We start from the raw sequence: 19,649 nt of genomic DNA on the forward strand, positions 1-19,649 counted from the left end.
GGCGGTGTTCTCCGAGATGCCGGGCTGCACGATCCTCATTGAACACCACATCCGTACCCGGCCCGGCGAAATGGTACGAAAGAGGCCATATCGGATTCCTGAGGCCCGAAGGAAGGCCGTGAAGCAGGAAGTGGAGGTTATGCTGAGTATGGGGGTCGTTGAAGAGTCCCACAGTGCATGGTGCAGCCTCCTTGTGTTGGTGCCCAAACCGGATGGTAGCCTGCGCTTCTGTAATGATTTCCGGGGTGTGAATGACATCAGCTTGTTCGACGCCTACCACATGCCGAGGGTATCCCAACATCAGTATACAGCGGCCTATTTGGATGATATCATCATCCACAGCCAAGGTTGGGAAGAGCACCTGACGCGCCTCCAGGCGGTGCTGGACGCGCTCAGGCAAGCCGGGTTGACAGGGAACCCCAAGAAATGCAAACTAGCATTCGAGGAGGTGGAGTACCTGGGGTATTTGATCGGACGGGGGAACGTCAAGCCCCAGGAGAGGAAGGTTCACACGGTACGTGACTGGCCCGTTCCACGCACCAAGATACAGGTCAAGTCCTTCCTGGGACTTGCAGGGTACTATAGCCGGTTTACCCCCAACTTTGCGGCTATAGCCTCCCCCATCACCGATCTAACTGGGGCCTGCCTCCCGAAAACAGTGACATGAACGGGTGAGACAGAAGCGGCGTTCAGGCACCTGAAGGAAGCGCTGCGCTCCCATCTGATTCTTGTAACGCTCAATTTCCAGGTGCCAACTGATGCAGCAGTAGAATCAGATTCATGGAACAGCGGGAAGGTGAAGAGGCACACTCACACAGGCGCAGACGCATGATTACACACACTCATGATAACATACGCACTATACAGAAACGTACATGGAGTTTGTGTTGTAGATATGTGGCAGTAGAGTAGGGGCATGAAGGCACACACTTAATGTGTTGAGAAATCTGTAGTTAAATGTAATGTAACGTTTTTAACTGTTTAAAACTGCCTTAATGTTGATGGACCGCAGGAAGAGTAGCTGCTGCCTTGGCAGGAACTAATGGGGATCCATAATAAACCCCAGGAAGAGTAGCTGCTGCCTTGGCAGGAACACACTGTGTGTGTGTGTGTGTGTGCGTGTGTGTGTGTGTGTGTGTGTGTGTGTGTGTGTGTGTGTGTGTGTGTGTGTGTGTGTGTGTGTGTGTGTGTGCGTGTGTGTGCGTGTGTGTGTGTGTGTGTGTGTGTGTGTGTGTGTGTGTGTGTGCATGTGTGCGTGTGTGTGTGTTCTTGTACATTATGCTGCTTGATCAGAATGTGTTAATCCCTAATTCCAGGTATACAGCCAGACCCTACACACTGCACAGCCCGTGATGTGTTGCCAGATATTTGGTTTAATCCTGTTTAGTCTCACTCTATTTCCCACTCCCAGTCACACACACACACAAGTATTGTGTGTGTTTGCGTGATGTATACGTGTGGAATGTTTGAAACCACACAAAAGCATGAGAACAGAGCAATGTGTGTGTGTGTGTGTGTGTGTGTGTGCGTGTGTGCGTGCGTGCGTGCGTGCGTGTGTGTGAATACAGTAGGCACCCATTACAGTAGCTCTGCCACATTCCACATCACGTTCCACATCACATGAATGCGGTTGAATGAGACGCAGCCCCAAAAAAACAACAACAAAAAACCTGTGTCACAATGCCAGACGGTAGAGCCTGCTGTTACATCCCAGAGGGGGCGATAGAGAGCAGGGCATTCACACAACTACTCTGTGGACCAATCACTGCACTCACGTTACAGACGTTACGCATAATGCATAATTCAATAAAATCTAGCTCTATTGGTCACAGATTTGCTGATGTTAAGAAGTAGTAAGATTTTCAACAGTTAAGAAGTTGTAAGTAGTTGAAAAGTTACTATACGGGCTGTTGCTGTGACCGTATTACAGCTAGGGCTGTTGCTAGGGCTGTTGCTAGGGCTGTTGTTGTGACCGTATTACAGCTAGGGCTGTTGCTAGGGCTGTTGTTGTGACCGTATTACAGCTAGGGCTGTTGCTAGGGCTGTTGCTGTGACCGTATTACAGCAACACCGACAGTCATGACCGCAGTAAAATTCCACGTGACTCGGTCACGGTAATCTCCTCTTATGCCTCTCGTGCCATGTGCTGGTAGTACCCAACTCGGTAACGACCATCATGTTGCTAATTAGCCTTCTAATCAGGGCTCTATCCTTCCTCTAAACCACTCAAGGCAAATGCATCGAAAGATACAACTGTATAGGCCTAGGCGATGCTGTTGGTTCATTGATTGTGCGGGGCGTCTTACAGAGTTAGTCTATAATTATAGTGAATTAGTGTTTGAATGACCTAGTAATAGAGCTATTTTTATATATTTTAATAATTAATAGACTGACACATGACCTTTAGCTATACAGAATATCTCACCATAATTGTCCGTTTCCATCTCCTCTCTCTGCTTCGTTGCTTTCTCCAGTGAGTAGAGAGAGAGAGGGGCTGTCAACAGTTTATCAATGAAATATTCTTTGTCGTGAAAACATTTTTACTATCAATATTCCTGAACAGATTTCACTAGGTTTCCCACCAACTAAGCACTAGGTAAATGCAGGAAAAGGGTTAGCGAGCCCATGGCATACAGAGTTTTGGCAGAATATCACCTGTCGCGTAGTGAGAAGCTACGTACTTCTCAAACAGTGGTTGATGCCTGGAGTGAAATAACCGGAGTAGCCTGAAAAACAAACCAGTGGAAAGTGGCCTCCATCCACTATTGGAATGCATATGGATTTACGTGTCATTCCCCTGCCCCCCTGTTTCTGCCAATTTGATAATCAGCCATTCTGAATCTGAACTAATTTTAACATATTACTGAAGATAAATTACATTTGAAATAGTGACAATATGATAACTTGATGAGAGAACAGAGCCTGAGGCAAGGAACAGAATGCAAGATTGTTTTTGTTACTTCTCAGATCATCAATAGCCTGTAGTCGCATCATACAGCCCATATATATATATATATATATATAAATAATATGTTTTGATCTCTAAGACATTCTAAGGTTGGTATCATTCACATCTAAAGTTGCAAAATAACTCTAAATCTAGCGTATAAGACATGTTTCAAACTATCACTTTTACGCTCAACATAGCCGCTTCATATGCGTACTCGCTCCAAGTCTGAAAACGTATATAAATGTGATATTTCTGTTTGTTTTGCAAACATTTCCAAAAACCTGTTTTTGCTTTGTCATTATGGGGTATTGTGTGTAGATTGATGAGAAGGGGAAAAAACGATTTAATACATTTTAGAATAAGGCTGTAGCGTAAAACAAAATGTGGGAAAAAGTCAAGGGGTCTGAATACTTTCTAAACTAATTTAGCATCAAAAACATGTAGCTGCAGATCAAATGGTTATTTTCCAGATGTTATCCTCAGTGACGTATTTGAGGGTAATCACGTGTTTTTTTTTAAACTACAACGAGCTTTAGGGAGGATTGAGAGGGGTGATTTCCTGATCTCCTCTTGTCCCACCACTGAACGTGGGGAATTTGATTGAGTGTGCATTCGTAGTTAAACGTCTGCCTTTCATGCGCTTTTTACTGAGGAGTGGCTTCCATCTGGCCACTCTATTATAAAGGCCTGATTGGTAAAGTGCTGAAGAGATGGTTGTCCTTCTGGAAGGTTCTACCATCTCCACAGAGGAACTCTGAAAAATGTGTTGTGGCTGCTTTTCCTTCACTTCTGCAGTCCAACTCATCCCAAACCATCTCAATTGGGTTGAGGTCGGATGATTGTAGAGGCCAGATCATCTAATGCAGCACTCCATCACTCTCCTTGGTCAAACAGCCCTTACACAGCCTGGAAGTGTTTTGGGTCATTGTCCTGTTTAAAAATGATAGTCCCTATCACTGTAGAATGCTGTGGTAGCCATGCTGGTTAAGTGTGCCTTGAATTCTAAATAATTCACAGACAGTGTCACCAGCAAAGCAGCATCACACCTCCTCCTCCATGCTTCACGGTGGGAACCACACATACGGAGATCATCCGTTCACCTACTCTGCGTCTCACAAAGACACGGCGGTTGGAACCAAAAATCTCAAATTTGGACAGATTTTCACCAGTCTAATGTCCATTGCTCGTGTTTCTTTGCCCAAGCAAGTCTCTTCTTCTTTTTGGCGTCCTTAAGTAGTGGTTTCATTGCAGAAATTTGACCATGAAGGCCTGATTCACGCAGTCTCCTCTGAACAGTTGATGTTGAGATGTGTCTTACTTTTACTCTGTAAAGCATTTATTTGGGATGCAACTTCTGAGGCAGGTAACTCTAATGGACGTATGCTCTGCAGCAGAGGTAACTCTGGGTCTTCCTTTCCTGTGGTGGACCTCATGAGAGCCAGTTTCATCATAGCGCTTGATGGTTTTTGCGACTGCACTTGAAGAAACTTTCAAAGTTCTTGAAATGTTCCGCATTGACTGGCCTTCATGTCTTAAAGTAATGATGGACTGTCATTTCTCTTTGCTTATTTGACCTGTTCTTGCCATAATATGGACTTGATCTTTTACCAAATAGGTCTGTCTTCTGTATACCACCCCTACCTTGTCAAAACACAACTGATTGGCTCAAACGCATTAAGAAGGAAAGAAATTCCACAAATTATCTTTTTAACAAGGCACACCTGTTAATTGAAATGCATTCCATGTGAATACCTCATGAAGCTAGTTGAGAGAACGCCAAGAGTGTGCAAAGCTGTCAAGGCAAAGGGTGGCTACTTTGAAGAATCTCAAATTTGAAACCCTTGTATGAGTAGGTGTGTCCAACTTTGGACTGGTACTGTATATCTAGGGCAGGGCTAGCCAACCCTCTTCCTGGAGATCTACCGTCCTGTAGGTTTTCAGTCCAACCCTCTTCCTGGGCAGGGCTAGCCAACCCTCTTCCTGGAGATCTACCGTCCTGTAGGTTTTCAGTCCAACCCTCTTCCTGGGCAGGGCTAGCCAACCCTCTTCCTGGAGATCTACCGTCCTGTAGGTTTTCAGTCCAACCCTCTTCCTGGAGATCTACTGTCCTGTAGGTTTTCAGTCCAACCCTCTTCCTGGAGATCTACTGTCCTGTGGGTTTTCAGTCCAACCCTCTTCCTGGAGATCTACTGTCCTGTAGGTTTTCAGTCCAACCCTCTTCCTGGGCAGGGCAGCCCAACCCTCTTCCTGGAGATCTACTGGTCCTGTAGGTTTTCAGTCCAACCCTCTTCTCAGAGATCTACTGTCCTGTAGGTTTTCAGTCCAACCCTCTTCCTGGAGATCTACTGTCCTGTGGGTTTTCAGTCCAACCCTCTTCCTGGAGATCTACTGTCCTGTAGGTTTTCAGTCCAACCCTCTTCCTGGGCAGGGCAGCCCAACCCTCTTCCTGGAGATCTACTGGTCCTGTAGGTTTTCAGTCCAACCCTCTTCTCGGAGATCTACTGTCCTGTAGGTTTTCAGTCCAACCCTCTTCCTGGAGATCTACTGTCCTGTGGGTTTTCAGTCCAACCTTCTTCCTGGAGATCTACTGTCCTGTAGGTTTTCAGTCCAACCCTCTTCCTGGAGATCTACCGTCCTGTGGGTTTTCAGTCCAACCCTCTTCCTGGAGATCTACTGTCCTGTGGGTTTTCTGCACTCGAATTAACTGTCAAAGTTCTTGAAATGTTCCAGATTGGCTGACCATGTTTTAAATTAATGGACTGCTGTTTCTCTTTGCTCGTTTGAGCAGTTCTTGCCATAATATGGACTTGGTCTTTTACCAAATAGGGCTGTCTTCTGTATACCACCCCTACCTTGTAACACAACTGATTGGCTCAAATGCATTAAGGAAATTCCTCAAATTAACAAGTCACCGGTTAATTGAAATGCATTCCATGTGAATACCTCATGAATCTGGTTGAGAGAACACCAAGCATTTACAAAGCTGTCAAGGCAAAGGCAAAGGCAAAGGGTGGCTACTTTGAAAAATCTCAAATTTATTTTGATTTAATACTTTTGGTTACTACATGATTCCATGTGTGTTATTTCATAGTTTGTCTTCACTATTAATCTACATTATAGTTAAAGAAAAACCCTTGAATGAGTAGGTGTCCAAATTTGACTGGTACTGAATGTAAAGAAATACTTTAATAAATCTGCAAAAATGTCTAAAAACCTGTTTTAGCTTTGTCATTATGGGGCAGTGTGTAGATTAAGGATTTATGTTTTAAATCATATTCTAGAATAAGGCTGTAACGTAACGAACATGTGGAGAAAGTCAAAGGGTCTGAATACTTTCCGAATGCACTGTAATTAGACTTAACTCATTATGTAAACTTATAGTCACTGCACTATGGACTCTGAGAAATGCAGATTTTTGGGGCTTAATAAGTTAGAGCAACTCAAATGAGTGCTATATTTTAGTAGTGCACTACCCTGTTAGTAAACCTTGTATTTTCAAGTATTCTATACCTTGACTCACCTATTCTATACTTAAAAGCCAAAACTTTAGACCACACCTTAGTATGGCCATCCAGCCGAAGATAAAAGGTCAAAACAGAATTAAAAATAAGTGAATTTAATTTATTTAGGAAAAAAAAAATAATAATAATAATAATGTTAGTTACATTATATACACAAACTACTATGGTACACAGAAGTCACAATACAGTGAAAGATCATGTGCACGTAGCCAGTCACCTCCTTCAGTTATACAGTGTATTCACGTTAATCTCACTCGGCTCGCTCTACCCAAAAAGACACGCTCGCACACACACGGTCATACTATACAAATGACGTGCACACACGCAAAACGCAAGCAGACAAAATACTGCAGCTCACAAATATTAAACGATTCAAATGTAATGTGCATCAGTACAAGGTGTACTTGGGGGTTGATAAATAAAGCTTGGTCTTGCAGTGCTTCCATTCTTCATAAATTAATAAAAAAATATACAGTAAAGAGACTAGGTTTGTTGGGGGGGGGGATGTCCGATAACACATTTAACACCATTTTCCTAATCCAGTCTGAACAAAGGAACACTAAGACTCGTCAGACAATACTGACAGACAGTACACCTAAGGACCGCCCACCCCTCCCCACAGATCGTGCCTCCCGTCGTCCCATTTGACAGCGACCAGAGTCATGTGAGCATCAGTAACCAACGGAAACCATCCAGGTGCTCATCACGAATCGACGGCGGTTCTTTCCTTCCGCCTTCGGGTCCCCATGGCGACAGTGTATTGATCGTTGAAGTCCAGAATCCTTATATGTGTAACCTGTCAATAAACAAAACAAGAGGAACAGTCAATATACATGATTGAAAAATACATCAAGACAATCTCAGGACTTTGTCTAATGGTTTTAAAGTAATACAGATTTTATACAGAGTCAAATAAGACACCGTTAGGGAATTCAACAATACACACTATTTGACTGGGCAGTGTACCTTTTTTTACTGGGTTTTACCTCCCAGCCATCGCGACACTTGACGTACGTGATCCCCTGTCCTGGAGTGATCTCGGTCAACGAGGGGTCCTGGGCACAGAACGTGAACCTACACAAGCACAAACAAGCGGAAACAAGGAAACAAGCGGAAACAAGGAAACAAGCGGAAACAAGGAAACAAGCGGAAACAAGGAAACAAGCGGAAACAAGGAAACAAGCGGAAACAAGGAAACAAGCGGAAACAAGGAAACAAGCGGAAACAAGGAAACAAGGAAACAAGGAAACAAGGAAACAAGGAAACAAGGAAACAAGGAAACAAGGAAACAAGGAAACTGGTCAATACGAGAAGTGTAAGACAACACAAAAAAGGCAAAGAGCAAGACACTAAATACGTTCATAAAGTGAAAAGAACAAAATGTATAATTGACTAATGACAACATCCCAGTTTATGAGCGTATTATCAAAAATCACAGATGGTCGACTTCGCATGGTGAACCACCCAGTGGGAATACAACTAGTATTTCTAAAACAAAATGGCTGCTGCTGTTCTCCCACCCCAACTTACTTCTTCTGAGTTTCTCCACACTTGACACGGATCCTACGGACCTCCAACATCTGGTTGGTGGGCTTGCTGCTGCTCTTCCAGTCCCAGAAGTTCTTCTTAATGTTTTTCCAGAAGGACCCGAAGGACTCAGACGCCCCCTCCCAGCTCAGACGGATCTTCAGCAGGTCCCCAATGTCGTCCTCGGTGAAGACCAGGAAGGTGTTGGTCAGGTTCAAACCCACTTTGTTAGGACTGGAAGTGGGGGGGGGGACACACACACACACACAAAAGGGTCAATCACAGGTCATCTACATACAGTAAATAGTCTTCACTTATTTGCTATTAAGTGAGAAGTTACGGGCTAGATCAAAACCCACACATTCAAATGAGCTGCACCACAATCCTAACTTCACCCATTCAAGTACAGAGATTTTCCCCCCAACACACAGCTTTGAGACCTAGTACAAGTTAACAATGGTCGGTGCAATAGTACAACTCAAAGTTCTATCATCTTGGGTTAGGTCTAGTATAGGATACAGTATAGTAATACCATGTACTCACATGTCTACGTGAAGGTCTTGGCTGTCGTTGTGAGCGCCATACAGTTTCACATAGAAGGTCGGGTCAGCATTATCAGCCTGCTTTCTGTTGAACACATGCATCTTCATCTGGTAATGGATCCCTAGGAGGGACAAACACAGCACAAGAGGTTTAAAAATCACTTTTATCAACACTAGGGGGCAAGGCTTTAAGCTTACACAGGAGATTACAGTAGCTTTATGACTGCAAGGCGTGTCAAAAACAAGTTGAGATATCAGTACCAGTAGCTAAAGGATAAGAAAAAGGCATTAAAGCAGATGTAGATTTATAACTGCAGGAGGATATTAACCCAGAGCCCACGGCAGGAGGATATTAACCCAGAGCCCACGGCAGGAGGATATTAACCCAGAGCCCACGGCAGGAGGATATTAACCCAGAGCCCACGGCAGGAGGATATTAACCCAGAGCCCACGGCAGGAGGATATTAACCCAGAGCCCACGGCAGGAGGATATTAACCCAGAGCCCACGGCAGGAGGATATTAACCCAGAGCCCACGGCAGGAGGATATTAACCCAGAGCCCACATGTAAGTTAGAGAAAAGAAAAAACTAGAACCTGGATACACAGTTGACCATAGGGCTACAAAAACACAGCTCACCTCCGAAGGGTGTGTCGGCACGAGTCTTCAGGTACATCTTGCTATTGCGCCTCTTCCTCGTCTTCTTGGCGTTGTAACCCATCTGGTTGCAGCGGTTCTTACGACAGCTCAGGCAGATGCCCTTCTTGAAGCGTTCAGAGTCTGTGCACTGGTAGGCGAAGCTTGTGTGTTCCTTGCTAATCAGAGAGTCCACAAACAGGTGTACGGCTCGTTCGTGCTCACACTTCATCACATCCATGAAGTCTGAAGAGGGAAGAACGGGTTAGATTAACTCACAACAGCAAAACCAGTACAGTACTGTGTCTAAGTTAAGCTTGCAGAATTCCCTGAGTTTCAGAAATCTTGTTTGGAGGATTCCTGGAACCAGGAGCGACTGTATTACAAGAGAATCCACCAAGCGAGAGACACACACACACACACATTAACTGAATTTGGGAAAGATTCAGAAATGTTGGTCTCAGAAACTTCTTTCTGCGTCTCGGTGACTACTCAGTGTGGACACTCACTTCCTCCGGCGGCGCTGGTCAGGACGCTGGTCAGGTCACAGCCCGGCTGCACATCTCCTCCATTGGGGTAGATGTCGATGTCTCCGATTGGCTGCTGGATGCCAATGCTCACGCCCAGCGCCTCGCGCGTGTACGTATGCAGGACGTCCACGAAGTCAGCGTCGTCCGAAGACAGGCGCTTCTCATCCCCCACCCCCTCAAACATGGGCCCTGCCGGATCTAGACCTATAGGAGAGATGGGAGAAACAGGAATGTCTCATTTGGTGGACAAGAGAGGGGTTGTGTCTAAGATCTGTAGGCATACAGCTTCTGCAGTCAATACACCGAAACTATAGACATCTTAACACATCCGTCGCTCCATAAAGACATGTTGACGCTAGATAGATATTTGACTATATGGAGATTTACCCTAATGGGTACTTGTTTCCTATTGGACTAGTATGGAGTTACATTTACGGGAGCTTGGCACCGTTCCAACATTGTATGGAGCAACATTGAGTGATGTCATACCATCTTCGAGCCACTTACCTGTGATTCGGCCGACGCTCCCTCGCACAAACGTGCCAGCGTAACCCGCCACATGGGCCCCCAAGCTGTAGCCAATCAGGTGCACATTCTGCAAGGGCATCTGCTGTTCCTCCTATCGGATACAAGACAACCCACACACACACACACACACACACACACACATCAGCTGCTGCTACACCCCCCCACACACACACACTGAACAAGACCTGGCCCTCGGCCAATAGCAGTCAGTCATTCCCTGGGCACCAGCCAATCCCAGTGGAGATAATGAGGGCAGAATACGTTCCCGCTCTTCCTTCCATGCAACAGCACCTCTACCTTCTGCCTCAATCTACTCCCCTATCCACAGCCTGAACCCTGGGCTTGCGTGTCAACCATGTCCTGGTCTGGTTCAGGGGACAGGGCCATAATGGGACGTTGGATACGTCCCATTACTGTTAAATAGCCTCCTTTCCCTCAATCATCCATCTGAACAGACTAGATGGGTAAAAAGGAAAGCAGTAAGGTGGATTTTAACTAAACCCAGTCCTCTGCTTTTAGTGGAAGTCAAGTCACGAATGAGGGGGGAGAGGACTGCGAATGCAGCCATTGGCTCGTGATGAGAGCGATTCCCCATCGCAAACTAGATACAGGACAACTCTTCCTCAAGAGTATCTGCCGAGTCCCGACCAACCAAATGGAAATGACAGTATACCCAGAACTCCCGTTGGGGATTCTAGAATCCCAGAGTTCCCACCAACACCTGCAAAGGTTTCCAGCAGCTTCCCAGGTGTTCTGTTGCTAAGGGAAACTTCCCTGCCAGCCAATCCTGCGCAACACATTATTACTACTACAGTAGCCAGTTGGTGGGCTTGGAAGGGTGTTAGGCTACTCAGCTGTGCTCTAACACACTGGACTCCATGTGTCCTGGAGCCATCTCCACTCGCTAAGCTACTGGAGACAGTCCTGTCCTCTGTCAGTATTAGTAAGCCTAGAGATCAATGTATACAAACCAGCCCTTTTCACCAATAGAAGACGCCACAGAACTATCAAATAAATTCAAATCAATTACACACCTGGAGCCAGTTGATGGTGGTGGCGACGCTGAGGCCGACTTGGTGGGTGTGGTTGACAGCGTCAGGGTAGAGCTGGTGGGCCATGGGCAACCATTCAACGATGACCACGTTGGCCTCTGGTTCTCGCTGCATCATGGCCGCCACCAGCTTTCGCATCCAACTCTCAAACATCCCGCTCATCTGGAGAGGGAGGTTCTCAAAGAGTCAGCGATCCTCAAACTGTCACACACTCACACTCTCTTCTAAAAAACACAAAGAGTCATTGAAGCAAACTGTGGGAGGGTAGTCTATAAGGGAGTCTGTGTTTTACCGTCCAGCCGTGGATAATAAAGATAGTCTTGGCAGTGACGTTGAATCCACAGTCCAGCAGACTCCTCTTCTCACCAGGCACCAGGATGCAGCCGTCCACATCTAGATCCAGACTCTTCCTCATGTTGTATGTGATCCGGTCATGGACCGTCTCATTCTCACCATGTGGCACTTTAAACTCCTCATCTGAGAAAGAGAGAGAGGAGTGAAGGAAGAGGAAGACAGAGGGGGGAGAGGAAACAGGGAGAGAGGAAACAGAGGGAGAGGAAACCGAGGGAGAGGAACATCAGTATTAGCGTTCTCTCTAGATGCACCTCAGTGTTGTCCTGGATTCTTCATCTTCCATTCAGTGCACCAGACTGGTGAAATAAATAGTGTGAATATCTATCAGGAGCTTTGCTTTTCCATTCCACGGTTTTTAAATCATCTTTTTTAATCACCCCTTCCACAGATCAACTCAGTGTAGTACAGAGGGGAGAGGAAGCTGTTGCTGAAAAGCAATCTTTAATCTTTAGCAATTATTTCTATGACAACGCCCTGAAGTCACCTGTTCAGTGTAGTACAGACAGTGTAACCTATACAGTTAAGCCATGTAGGTCATACAGCAGCTATGCCGATATCAAATGGCTTACCCCCCCCCCACCACCACCGATTTATCCTTCCTGATTGCCTAGTCACTTTAACTACATGTACATAGAGCTACCTCATACCGCTGCACATTAACTAGATACGAGTAGGCCTGCTCCTTGTATATAGTGCCCTTGTTATTTTATTACAAAAAATGCCCTTTTACTGTGCATTGTTGTAAGCATTTTACTGTAGTCTACACGTGTTAAACTCGGCGCACATTAATTACTACAGTGGCCTTTCTGCTACTGGCGCACGGCCACATCTCCGCACTCCAGAGCTGCCCAAACTGTTTTACACTGGTCGTGCTCGTACTGACACGCGTTCACACGAACACTCAAGATATCGGCAGAGTTTAAAAAAAAAAAAACGAGGCAAGTTGGTCCTACTGTAGTCAGGATAGAAATTTAGAAAAATCGCATGGAAAATATTTAGATAACTTTGTTACGACTGGCACATGAGCATAAATTCCTCTCAGGAACAGAACAGGATAGTGGAATTCTGTGGACTTTACATAAAATTGCTTCCATGTAAACATTTTAAGATAATCGGAATGTAACATTGGAATTTAGACCGATTTAGTTTAAAATCTCAATTCAATATGGAACAGGAGACGTGGCGTCTTGTCCGGGTTTTGCGCCACATTGAACAAGTTATGTTACATTTTTGTTCAGTATAATGTGTGTGGCTTCGGGTTGCATTCAATAGAGCGCGATAACAAGAAAATGTCCACCCTGGCATGGACAAAAAAAGTTAGATTATATAGGCTTATATTCTGAGAACTAGAAGAGACAATTAAAACAGGGATGTGGCTGGAGAAAAGTAACTCCCTTCCTAAGTCACTTTTCCAACTCACACGAAAACTGCCTTAGGAGTCATTGACCCTTTCTTCATGGTGTCTCTCCCTCACGACTCAAACCTCCAGTGGGTAATCTAACCTAATATTTATATTTAGGGCAGGCTATCCGAATATGGTTTTAAAGTCAATGAAACAGTTTGAGATTGGATTTAATGTCATTTTACCTTTGAAAACGGTGTTCTCTTCCGCTCCCGACACAAAGAATGCAACTGCACAAAGTGAGAAACTCCACAACAAAAGGGTGTTATTTTTCATTTCTTCTAAAAAAATAAAAAATGTAAAGCGCGTTAGTTGTTTAGATAATAACTGGAAGGTTCACAGTTGGTGTTTTCACTGAGCCTGTCCAATGAACCTAGTGTCAATGAAAGCCGGCGGCAGTGGTTCGTATGTGCCTAAAAAACCGGTAGCAGCAGCGTGAATGTATGAACTTGCATCAAGTTTCTCATTACAGATTTAAATAGTTTCTCCTTTAGTCATCTGATCATCGGCAGATCGCTACGTGGGAATTCTAGGCCTGTAATTGGTCAAGCCCCCATTTGTTTACGTTTTAAAGGCGTGGTGAAGAAAAGGATGAATGAGTTTGTAGTAGCTTCTCACGTTAATTCTTTTTAACCCTTTCATGGGCCATGTCTGAAAACAAAACTATGTGATTTGCACCCTTATGGCTCTGAATATGTGGAGCAGACTACACTGAGTACACAGCTAGGCTACAGTGAGGTATGGAAGAGAAATGCTAATATCTCAGTTACAACATGTCATAACCTGTAGGCAGCATGCTTTTGTCTCTAAATCTTCAAGTCAAACTGGACCTCCCTTTGCCATGTACCCCATAGTAACCACTCACATTTATAGAGGCTATGGTTTGACAGTCAAAACACAGAGAGATCGATTTTTTTGTGTGTGTGTGTTTCAGAGAGGAAATGTTATTGTCTAATTGTGATTAGCAATTATTCAACTTTAGAAAAATAGAAGTGCAACATGTAAACTGTTGGTCCTATGTTTCATGAGCTGAATTATTTTTTTTTTTAAACACACAAATGTTCCATAAGCGAAATAAATATATTTCTCTAAAATGTTTCTGTTTATGCCACAAATGTGTTAACATCCCTATTAGTGAGCATGTCTCCTTTACCAAGATAATCCATCCACCTGACAGGTGGGGCATATCAAGAAGCTGATTAAACAGCATGATCATTACTCAGGTGCACCTTGTGTTGGGGACAATAAAAGGCCACTTTAAAATGTGCAGTTTTGTCACACAATACAATGCCACAGATGTCTCAACTTTTTAGGGAGTGTGCAACTGGCATGCTGACTGCAGGAATGTCAACCAGAGCTGTTGCCAGAAAATGTAATGTTCATTTCTCTAACATAAGCCGGCTCCAAAATCTAGACATACAGGACAGGTAGGCAGGCAACAAGCAGCAGTAAAGTGTAAAGCTGTGAGCCTTTAAGTGTATTCAACTGTATGCATGTTTACTGAACAGAAATATAAAACGCAACATGTAAAGTGATGGTCCCATGTTTCATGAGCTGAAATAAAAAGATCCCAGAAATGTTCTCAAATTTTGTGCACAAATTTGTTTACATCCATGTTAGTGGGCATTTCTACTATGCCAAGATAATCCATCCACCTGACAGGTTTGGCATATCAAGAAGCTGATTAAACAGCATGATCATTACACAGGTGCACCTTGTGTTGGGGACAATAAAAGGCCACTTTAAAATGTGCAGTTTTGTAACACAGTACAATGCCACAGATGTCTCAACTTTTTAGGGAGTGTGCAATTGGCATGCTGACTGCAGGAATGTCAACCAGAACTGTTGCCAGATAATTTAATGTTTATTTCTCTACCATAAGTCATCTCCAACATCGTTTTAGAGAATTTGGCAGTACATCCAACCTGCCTTACAACCGCAGACCACGTGTAACCATGGCAGCCCAGGACCTCCACATCCAGCTTCTTCACCTGCGGGAGCATCTGAGTAGGGGGAAGAGGGGGTGCCGAGGAGTATTTCTGTCTGTAATAAAGCCTTTTGTGGGGATAAACTCATTCTAATTGGCTGGGCCTGGCTCGCCAGTGGGTGGGCCTGGCTGCCAAGTGGGTGGGCCAATGACCTCCCAGGCCCACCCATGGCTGCACCCCTGCCCAGCCATGTGAAATCCATAGATTAGGGCCTAATGAATATATTTCTACTGACTGATTTATTGTATATGAACTGTAAATCATAAAACATATTTGAGATTGTTGCATGTTATGTTTACATTTTTGTTCAGTATAATTTGTGTAGCTTCAGGTTGCATTCAATAGAGCACGATAACAAGAAAATGTCCACCCTCGCATGGACAAAAAAAGTTATATTATATTCTATAGGCTTATATTCTGAGAAGAAGAGACAATTAAAACAGGCATTTGGCTGGAGAAAAGTATCACCCTCTGCAAGCCCATGGGAACGTTTAAAGGCCCCGCGAGCGATGGGGGAGGGGATTGTTTACCTCTCTCTCTCTCTCTCTCTCTCTCTCTCTCTGGCGAGGTGCCAAGGCTGCTCACTGACGGAGTTTCAATTGATGATGGGAAGAATAGGCTCACTCACGCAAGGCCCTGGCTACAATAATACCAGTGTTTACACACATACATGAGCGCGCAGTAGGACGTTTAGCTGGAGATATGTACACCTGCTACCCGCTGGCGCCTCGGCAGGAGCTGAGGAGATTCCCTTGAATTTATGAAACACACAGCGTCTCTCTCTCTCTCTCTCTCTCTCTGACGTCTCTATACTCTTAGATAAACAAGCAGTTAGGCCTATCAGATGTTGCCGATGTGCTTTCTAATGTGTTTTATTAGGCTTGTGTTAAATAGCGTTGTCAGCACTGTTAACAACCCTCGTTGTGACTTAATGCTCGAGAAGGAATGACTAAATGATTCTATTGAAAGCTCATCTGAGTCTCCGTGCTGATAAAGATAGATGGATATTTTTAATCTCTGCTTCATCAAAACGTTGGACACCATTAGTGGACATATTACACCTGCTGTTACAAATAACCAAAGCCCTTTCATGTCATTGCAGCATGCTGCCTCCTTAAGTGCTGCTACCTCTCAGTGGGATGGATATGGTTGCTCTCTATCAGCTGGTTTCAGTCTATCAGCTGGTTGTGCTCTATCAGCTGGTTTCAGTCTATCAGCTGGTTTCAGTCAATCAGCTGGTTTCAGTCTATCAGCTGGTTTTCAGTCTATCAGCTGGTTGCTCTCTATCAGCTGGTTTCAGTCTATCAGCTGGTTTCAGTCTATCAGCTGGTTGCTCTCTATCAGCTGGTTTCAGTCTATCAGCTGGTTTCAGTCTATCAGCTGGTTGCTCTCTATCAGCTGGTTTCAGTCTATCAGCTGGTTTCAGTCTATCAGCTGGTTGCTCTCTATCAGCTGGTTTCAGTCTATCAGCTGGTTTCAGTCTATCAGCTGGTTTCAGTCTATCAGCTGGTTGCTCTCTATCAGCTGGTTTCAGTCTATCAGCTGGTTTCAGTCTATCAGCTGGTTTCAGTCTATCAGCTGGTTTCAGTCTATCAGCTGGTTTCAGCCTGGCTGCTCAATGTGCCTGACTTCCTAGTGTCATTAAAACAAACAAAAACACACACACAAGAGTTGGAACTTAGTTAGCAAGGTTGTGCTCTATCAGCTGGTTTCAGTCTATCAGCTGGTTTCAGCCTGGCAGGCTCAATGTGCCTGACTTCCTAGTGTCATTAAAACAAACAAAAACACACGCACAAGAGTTGGAACTTAGTTAGCAAGGTTGTGCTCTATCAGCTGGTTTCAGTCTATCAGCTGGTTTCAGTCTATCAGCTGGTTTCAGTCTATCAGCTGGTTTCAGCCTGGCTGCTCAATGTGCCTGACTTCCTAGTGTCATTAAAACAAACAAAAACACACGCACAAGAGTTGGAACTTAGTTAGCAAGGTTGTGCTCTATCAGCTGGTTTCAGTCTATCAGCTGGTTTCAGTCTATCAGCTGGTTTTAGTCTATCAGCTGGTTTCAGTCTATCAGCTGGTTTCAGTCTATCAGCTGGTTTCAGTCTATCAGCTGGTTTCAGCCTGGCTGCTCAATGTGCCTGACTTCCTAGTGTCATTAAAACAAACAAAAACACACGCACAAGAGTTGGAACTTAGTTAGCAAGGTTGTGCTCTATCAGCTGGTTTCAGTCTATCAGCTGGTTTCAGTCTATCAGCTGGTTTCAGCCTGGCTGCTCAATGTGCCTGACTTCCTAGTGTCATTAAACCAAACAAAAACACACACACAAGAGTTGGAACTTAGTTAGCAAGGTTGTGCTCTATCAGCTGGTTTCAGTCTATCAGCTGGTTTCAGTCTATCAGCTGGTTTCAGTCTATCAGCTGGTTTCAGTCTATCAGCTGGTTTCAGCCTGGCTGCTCAATGTGCCTGACTTCCTAGTGTCATTAAAACAAACAAAAACACACGCACAAGAGTTGGAACTTAGTTAGCAAGGTTGTGCTCTATCAGCTGGTTTCAGTCTATCAGCTGGTTTCAGTCTATCAGCTGGTTTCAGTCTATCAGCTGGTTGTGCTCTATCAGCTGGTTTCAGTCTATCAGCTGGTTGCTCTATCAGCTGGTTTCAGTCTATCAGCTGGTTTCAGTCTATCAGCTGGTTTCAGCCTGGCTGCTTAATATGCCTGACTTCCTAGTGTCATTAAAACAAACAAAAACACACGCACAAGAGTTGGAACTTAGTTAGCAAGGTTGTGCTCTATCAGCTGGTTTCAGTCTATCAGCTGGTTTCAGTCTATCAGCTGGTTTCAGTCTATCAGCTGGTTGTGCTCTATCAGCTGGTTTCAGTCTATCAGCTGGTTTCAGTCTATCAGCTGGTTTCAGTCTATCAGCTGGTTGCTCTATCAGCTGGTTTCAGTCTATCAGCTGGTTTCAGTCTATCAGCTGGTTGCTCTCTATCAGCTGGTTTCAGTCTATCAGCTGGTTTCAGTCTATCAGCTGGTTTCAGTCTATCAGCTGGTTGCTCTCTATCAGCTGGTTTCAGTCTATCAGCTGGTTGCTCTCTATCAGCTGGTTGCTCTCTATCAGCTGGTTTCAGTCTATCAGCTGGTTTCAGTCTATCAGCTGGTTTCAGTCTATCAGCTGGTTTCAGTCTATCAGCTGGTTGTGCTCTATCAGCTGGTTTCAGTCTATCAGCTGGTTGCTCTCTATCAGCTGGTTGCTCTCTATCAGCTGGTTTCAGTCTATCAGCTGGTTTCAGTCTATCAGCTGGTTTCAGTCTATCAGCTGGTTTCAGTCTATCAGCTGGTTGCTCTATCAGCTGGTTTCAGTCTATCAGCTGGTTTCAGTCTATCAGCTGGTTGCTCTCTATCAGCTGGTTTCAGTCTATCAGCTGGTTGCTCTCTATCAGCTGGTTGCTCTCTATCAGCTGGTTGTGCTCTATCAGCTGGTTTCAGTCTATCAGCTGTTTTCAGTCTATCAGCTGGTTTCAGTCTATCAGCTGGTTTCAGTCTATCAGCTGGTTGCTCTCTATCAGCTGGTTTCAGTCTATCAGCTGGTTTCAGTCTATCAGCTGGTTTCAGTCTATCAGCTGGTTTCAGCCTGGCTGCTCAATGTGCCTGACTTCCTAGCGTCATTAAAACAAACAAAAAAACACACACAAGAGTGGGAACTTAGTTAGCAAGTGATTTTGTTGTTGTTGTTGCACTGATAAACAGCTTGTAGCTTGTTCTTTATTTAAGATAGTTTGACAGCTAATGAGGAAGTTGTAGCCGTGTTATTTTTCTCAGAAATCAGCCCTGAGCTCGCACCCAGACTTTCCTGTCTCCATAGATTGTAGAGCAGTGCACTGACTACTTTTTCATGCAAATGTTTTTAACTTGAGAAATACTGCACCAAACACCTTAGCTAGATGTAAAATTGCGGTACCAAGACCACCTCACCAAGGTCTTATTTCTCTTTGATTAATTTTGACTATTTTTAAGGAAGTGGTTATGTTGTTGCTACGGTGACTCGGGAGGGACAAACAACAGTACCTGCAAAGGTATGATATGCGAACATCCGCCACACCCACATAAAACAACACCCCAAGACAACTTACGTTTGGCTTTCCGTCACGGCCGCTAACGTTTCTTAAAGAGCAGTCTTCAAAAACGAGGCCAAATCAGGAAGTGCAGTCGCCCTTCAATATGGCGACACATCTGAACTCCTCCTCCACATTTACTGGATTGGTTGAACAGTGCAGAAGAGAACCTCCCCAAACAGTTTTTTTTCTCTCTCTCTCTCTCTCTCTCTAATTTACACCTGCTACACTAGGTTAGAGTCTGAGTGTTGATCTAGTGACTATAGATATAAACGGGGCCCTAATCATACACATCCACTCTATATGGATGGATAGATTATGATCCTTCTGTAACACCCTGTGGCAGCTAAGAGATGTCTAATAGGTTAGCTCTCTGTTCAAGTGGTTAGCGTCATGGCTTTTCCAACCCGGAAATCATCCCTTGTAAATGACAACATACATGTAGTAATGTGTAAGTGATCACTGTCTAACATCAACCTGACCCCCCCCCCCCCCCCCCCCCCCCCCCCCATGG

General features: G+C 44.6%; 1 protein-coding gene across 2 annotated transcripts; it reads right to left on the reverse strand.

The window, feature by feature from the left end:
* Positions 1-6,550: 6,550 nt before the first annotated feature.
* Positions 6,551-19,253, reverse strand: LOC115165031 (endothelial lipase). Of its 2 annotated transcripts, none has more exons than XM_029718050.1 (10): positions 19,154-19,253; positions 11,578-11,762; positions 11,268-11,447; positions 10,213-10,324; positions 9,685-9,909; positions 9,179-9,421; positions 8,542-8,662; positions 8,002-8,232; positions 7,438-7,545; positions 6,551-7,267 (listed from the first exon to the last, which is right to left on the reverse strand). In XM_029718050.1, exons 2-10 carry the CDS (start codon positions 11,698-11,700, stop codon positions 7,255-7,257), a joined length of 1,356 nt encoding a protein of 451 aa, XP_029573910.1. In that variant the 5' UTR covers positions 11,701-11,762; positions 19,154-19,253; the 3' UTR covers positions 6,551-7,254. The 2 variants fall into 2 exon arrangements, with proteins under 2 accessions (XP_029573910.1, XP_029573909.1); XM_029718049.1 differs by lacking the exon at positions 19,154-19,253 and adding an exon at positions 13,227-13,511.
* Positions 19,254-19,649: the final 396 nt, after the last annotated feature.

The sequence above is a fragment of the Salmo trutta genome, chromosome 27 (genome assembly GCF_901001165.1).
Source record: "Salmo trutta chromosome 27, fSalTru1.1, whole genome shotgun sequence".
Taxonomy (NCBI): domain Eukaryota; kingdom Metazoa; phylum Chordata; class Actinopteri; order Salmoniformes; family Salmonidae; genus Salmo; species Salmo trutta.

What these genes read in the sequence shown, in the direction of transcription:
- LOC115165031 (XM_029718049.1), bottom strand. Translation starts at nt 13,317, where the DNA reads ATGAAAAATAACACCCTTTTGTTGTGGAGTTTCTCACTTTGTGCAGTT. An exon ending in CCACCATCAACTGGCTCCAG is followed by an intron (nt 10,325 to 11,267) that starts GTGTGTAATTGA and finishes TGTATCCGATAG; the next exon opens with GAGGAACAGCAGATGCCCTT. An exon ending in CAAGACCTTCACGTAGACAT is followed by an intron (nt 8,233 to 8,541) that starts GTGAGTACATGG and finishes CCCCACTTCCAG; the next exon opens with TCCTAACAAAGTGGGTTTGA.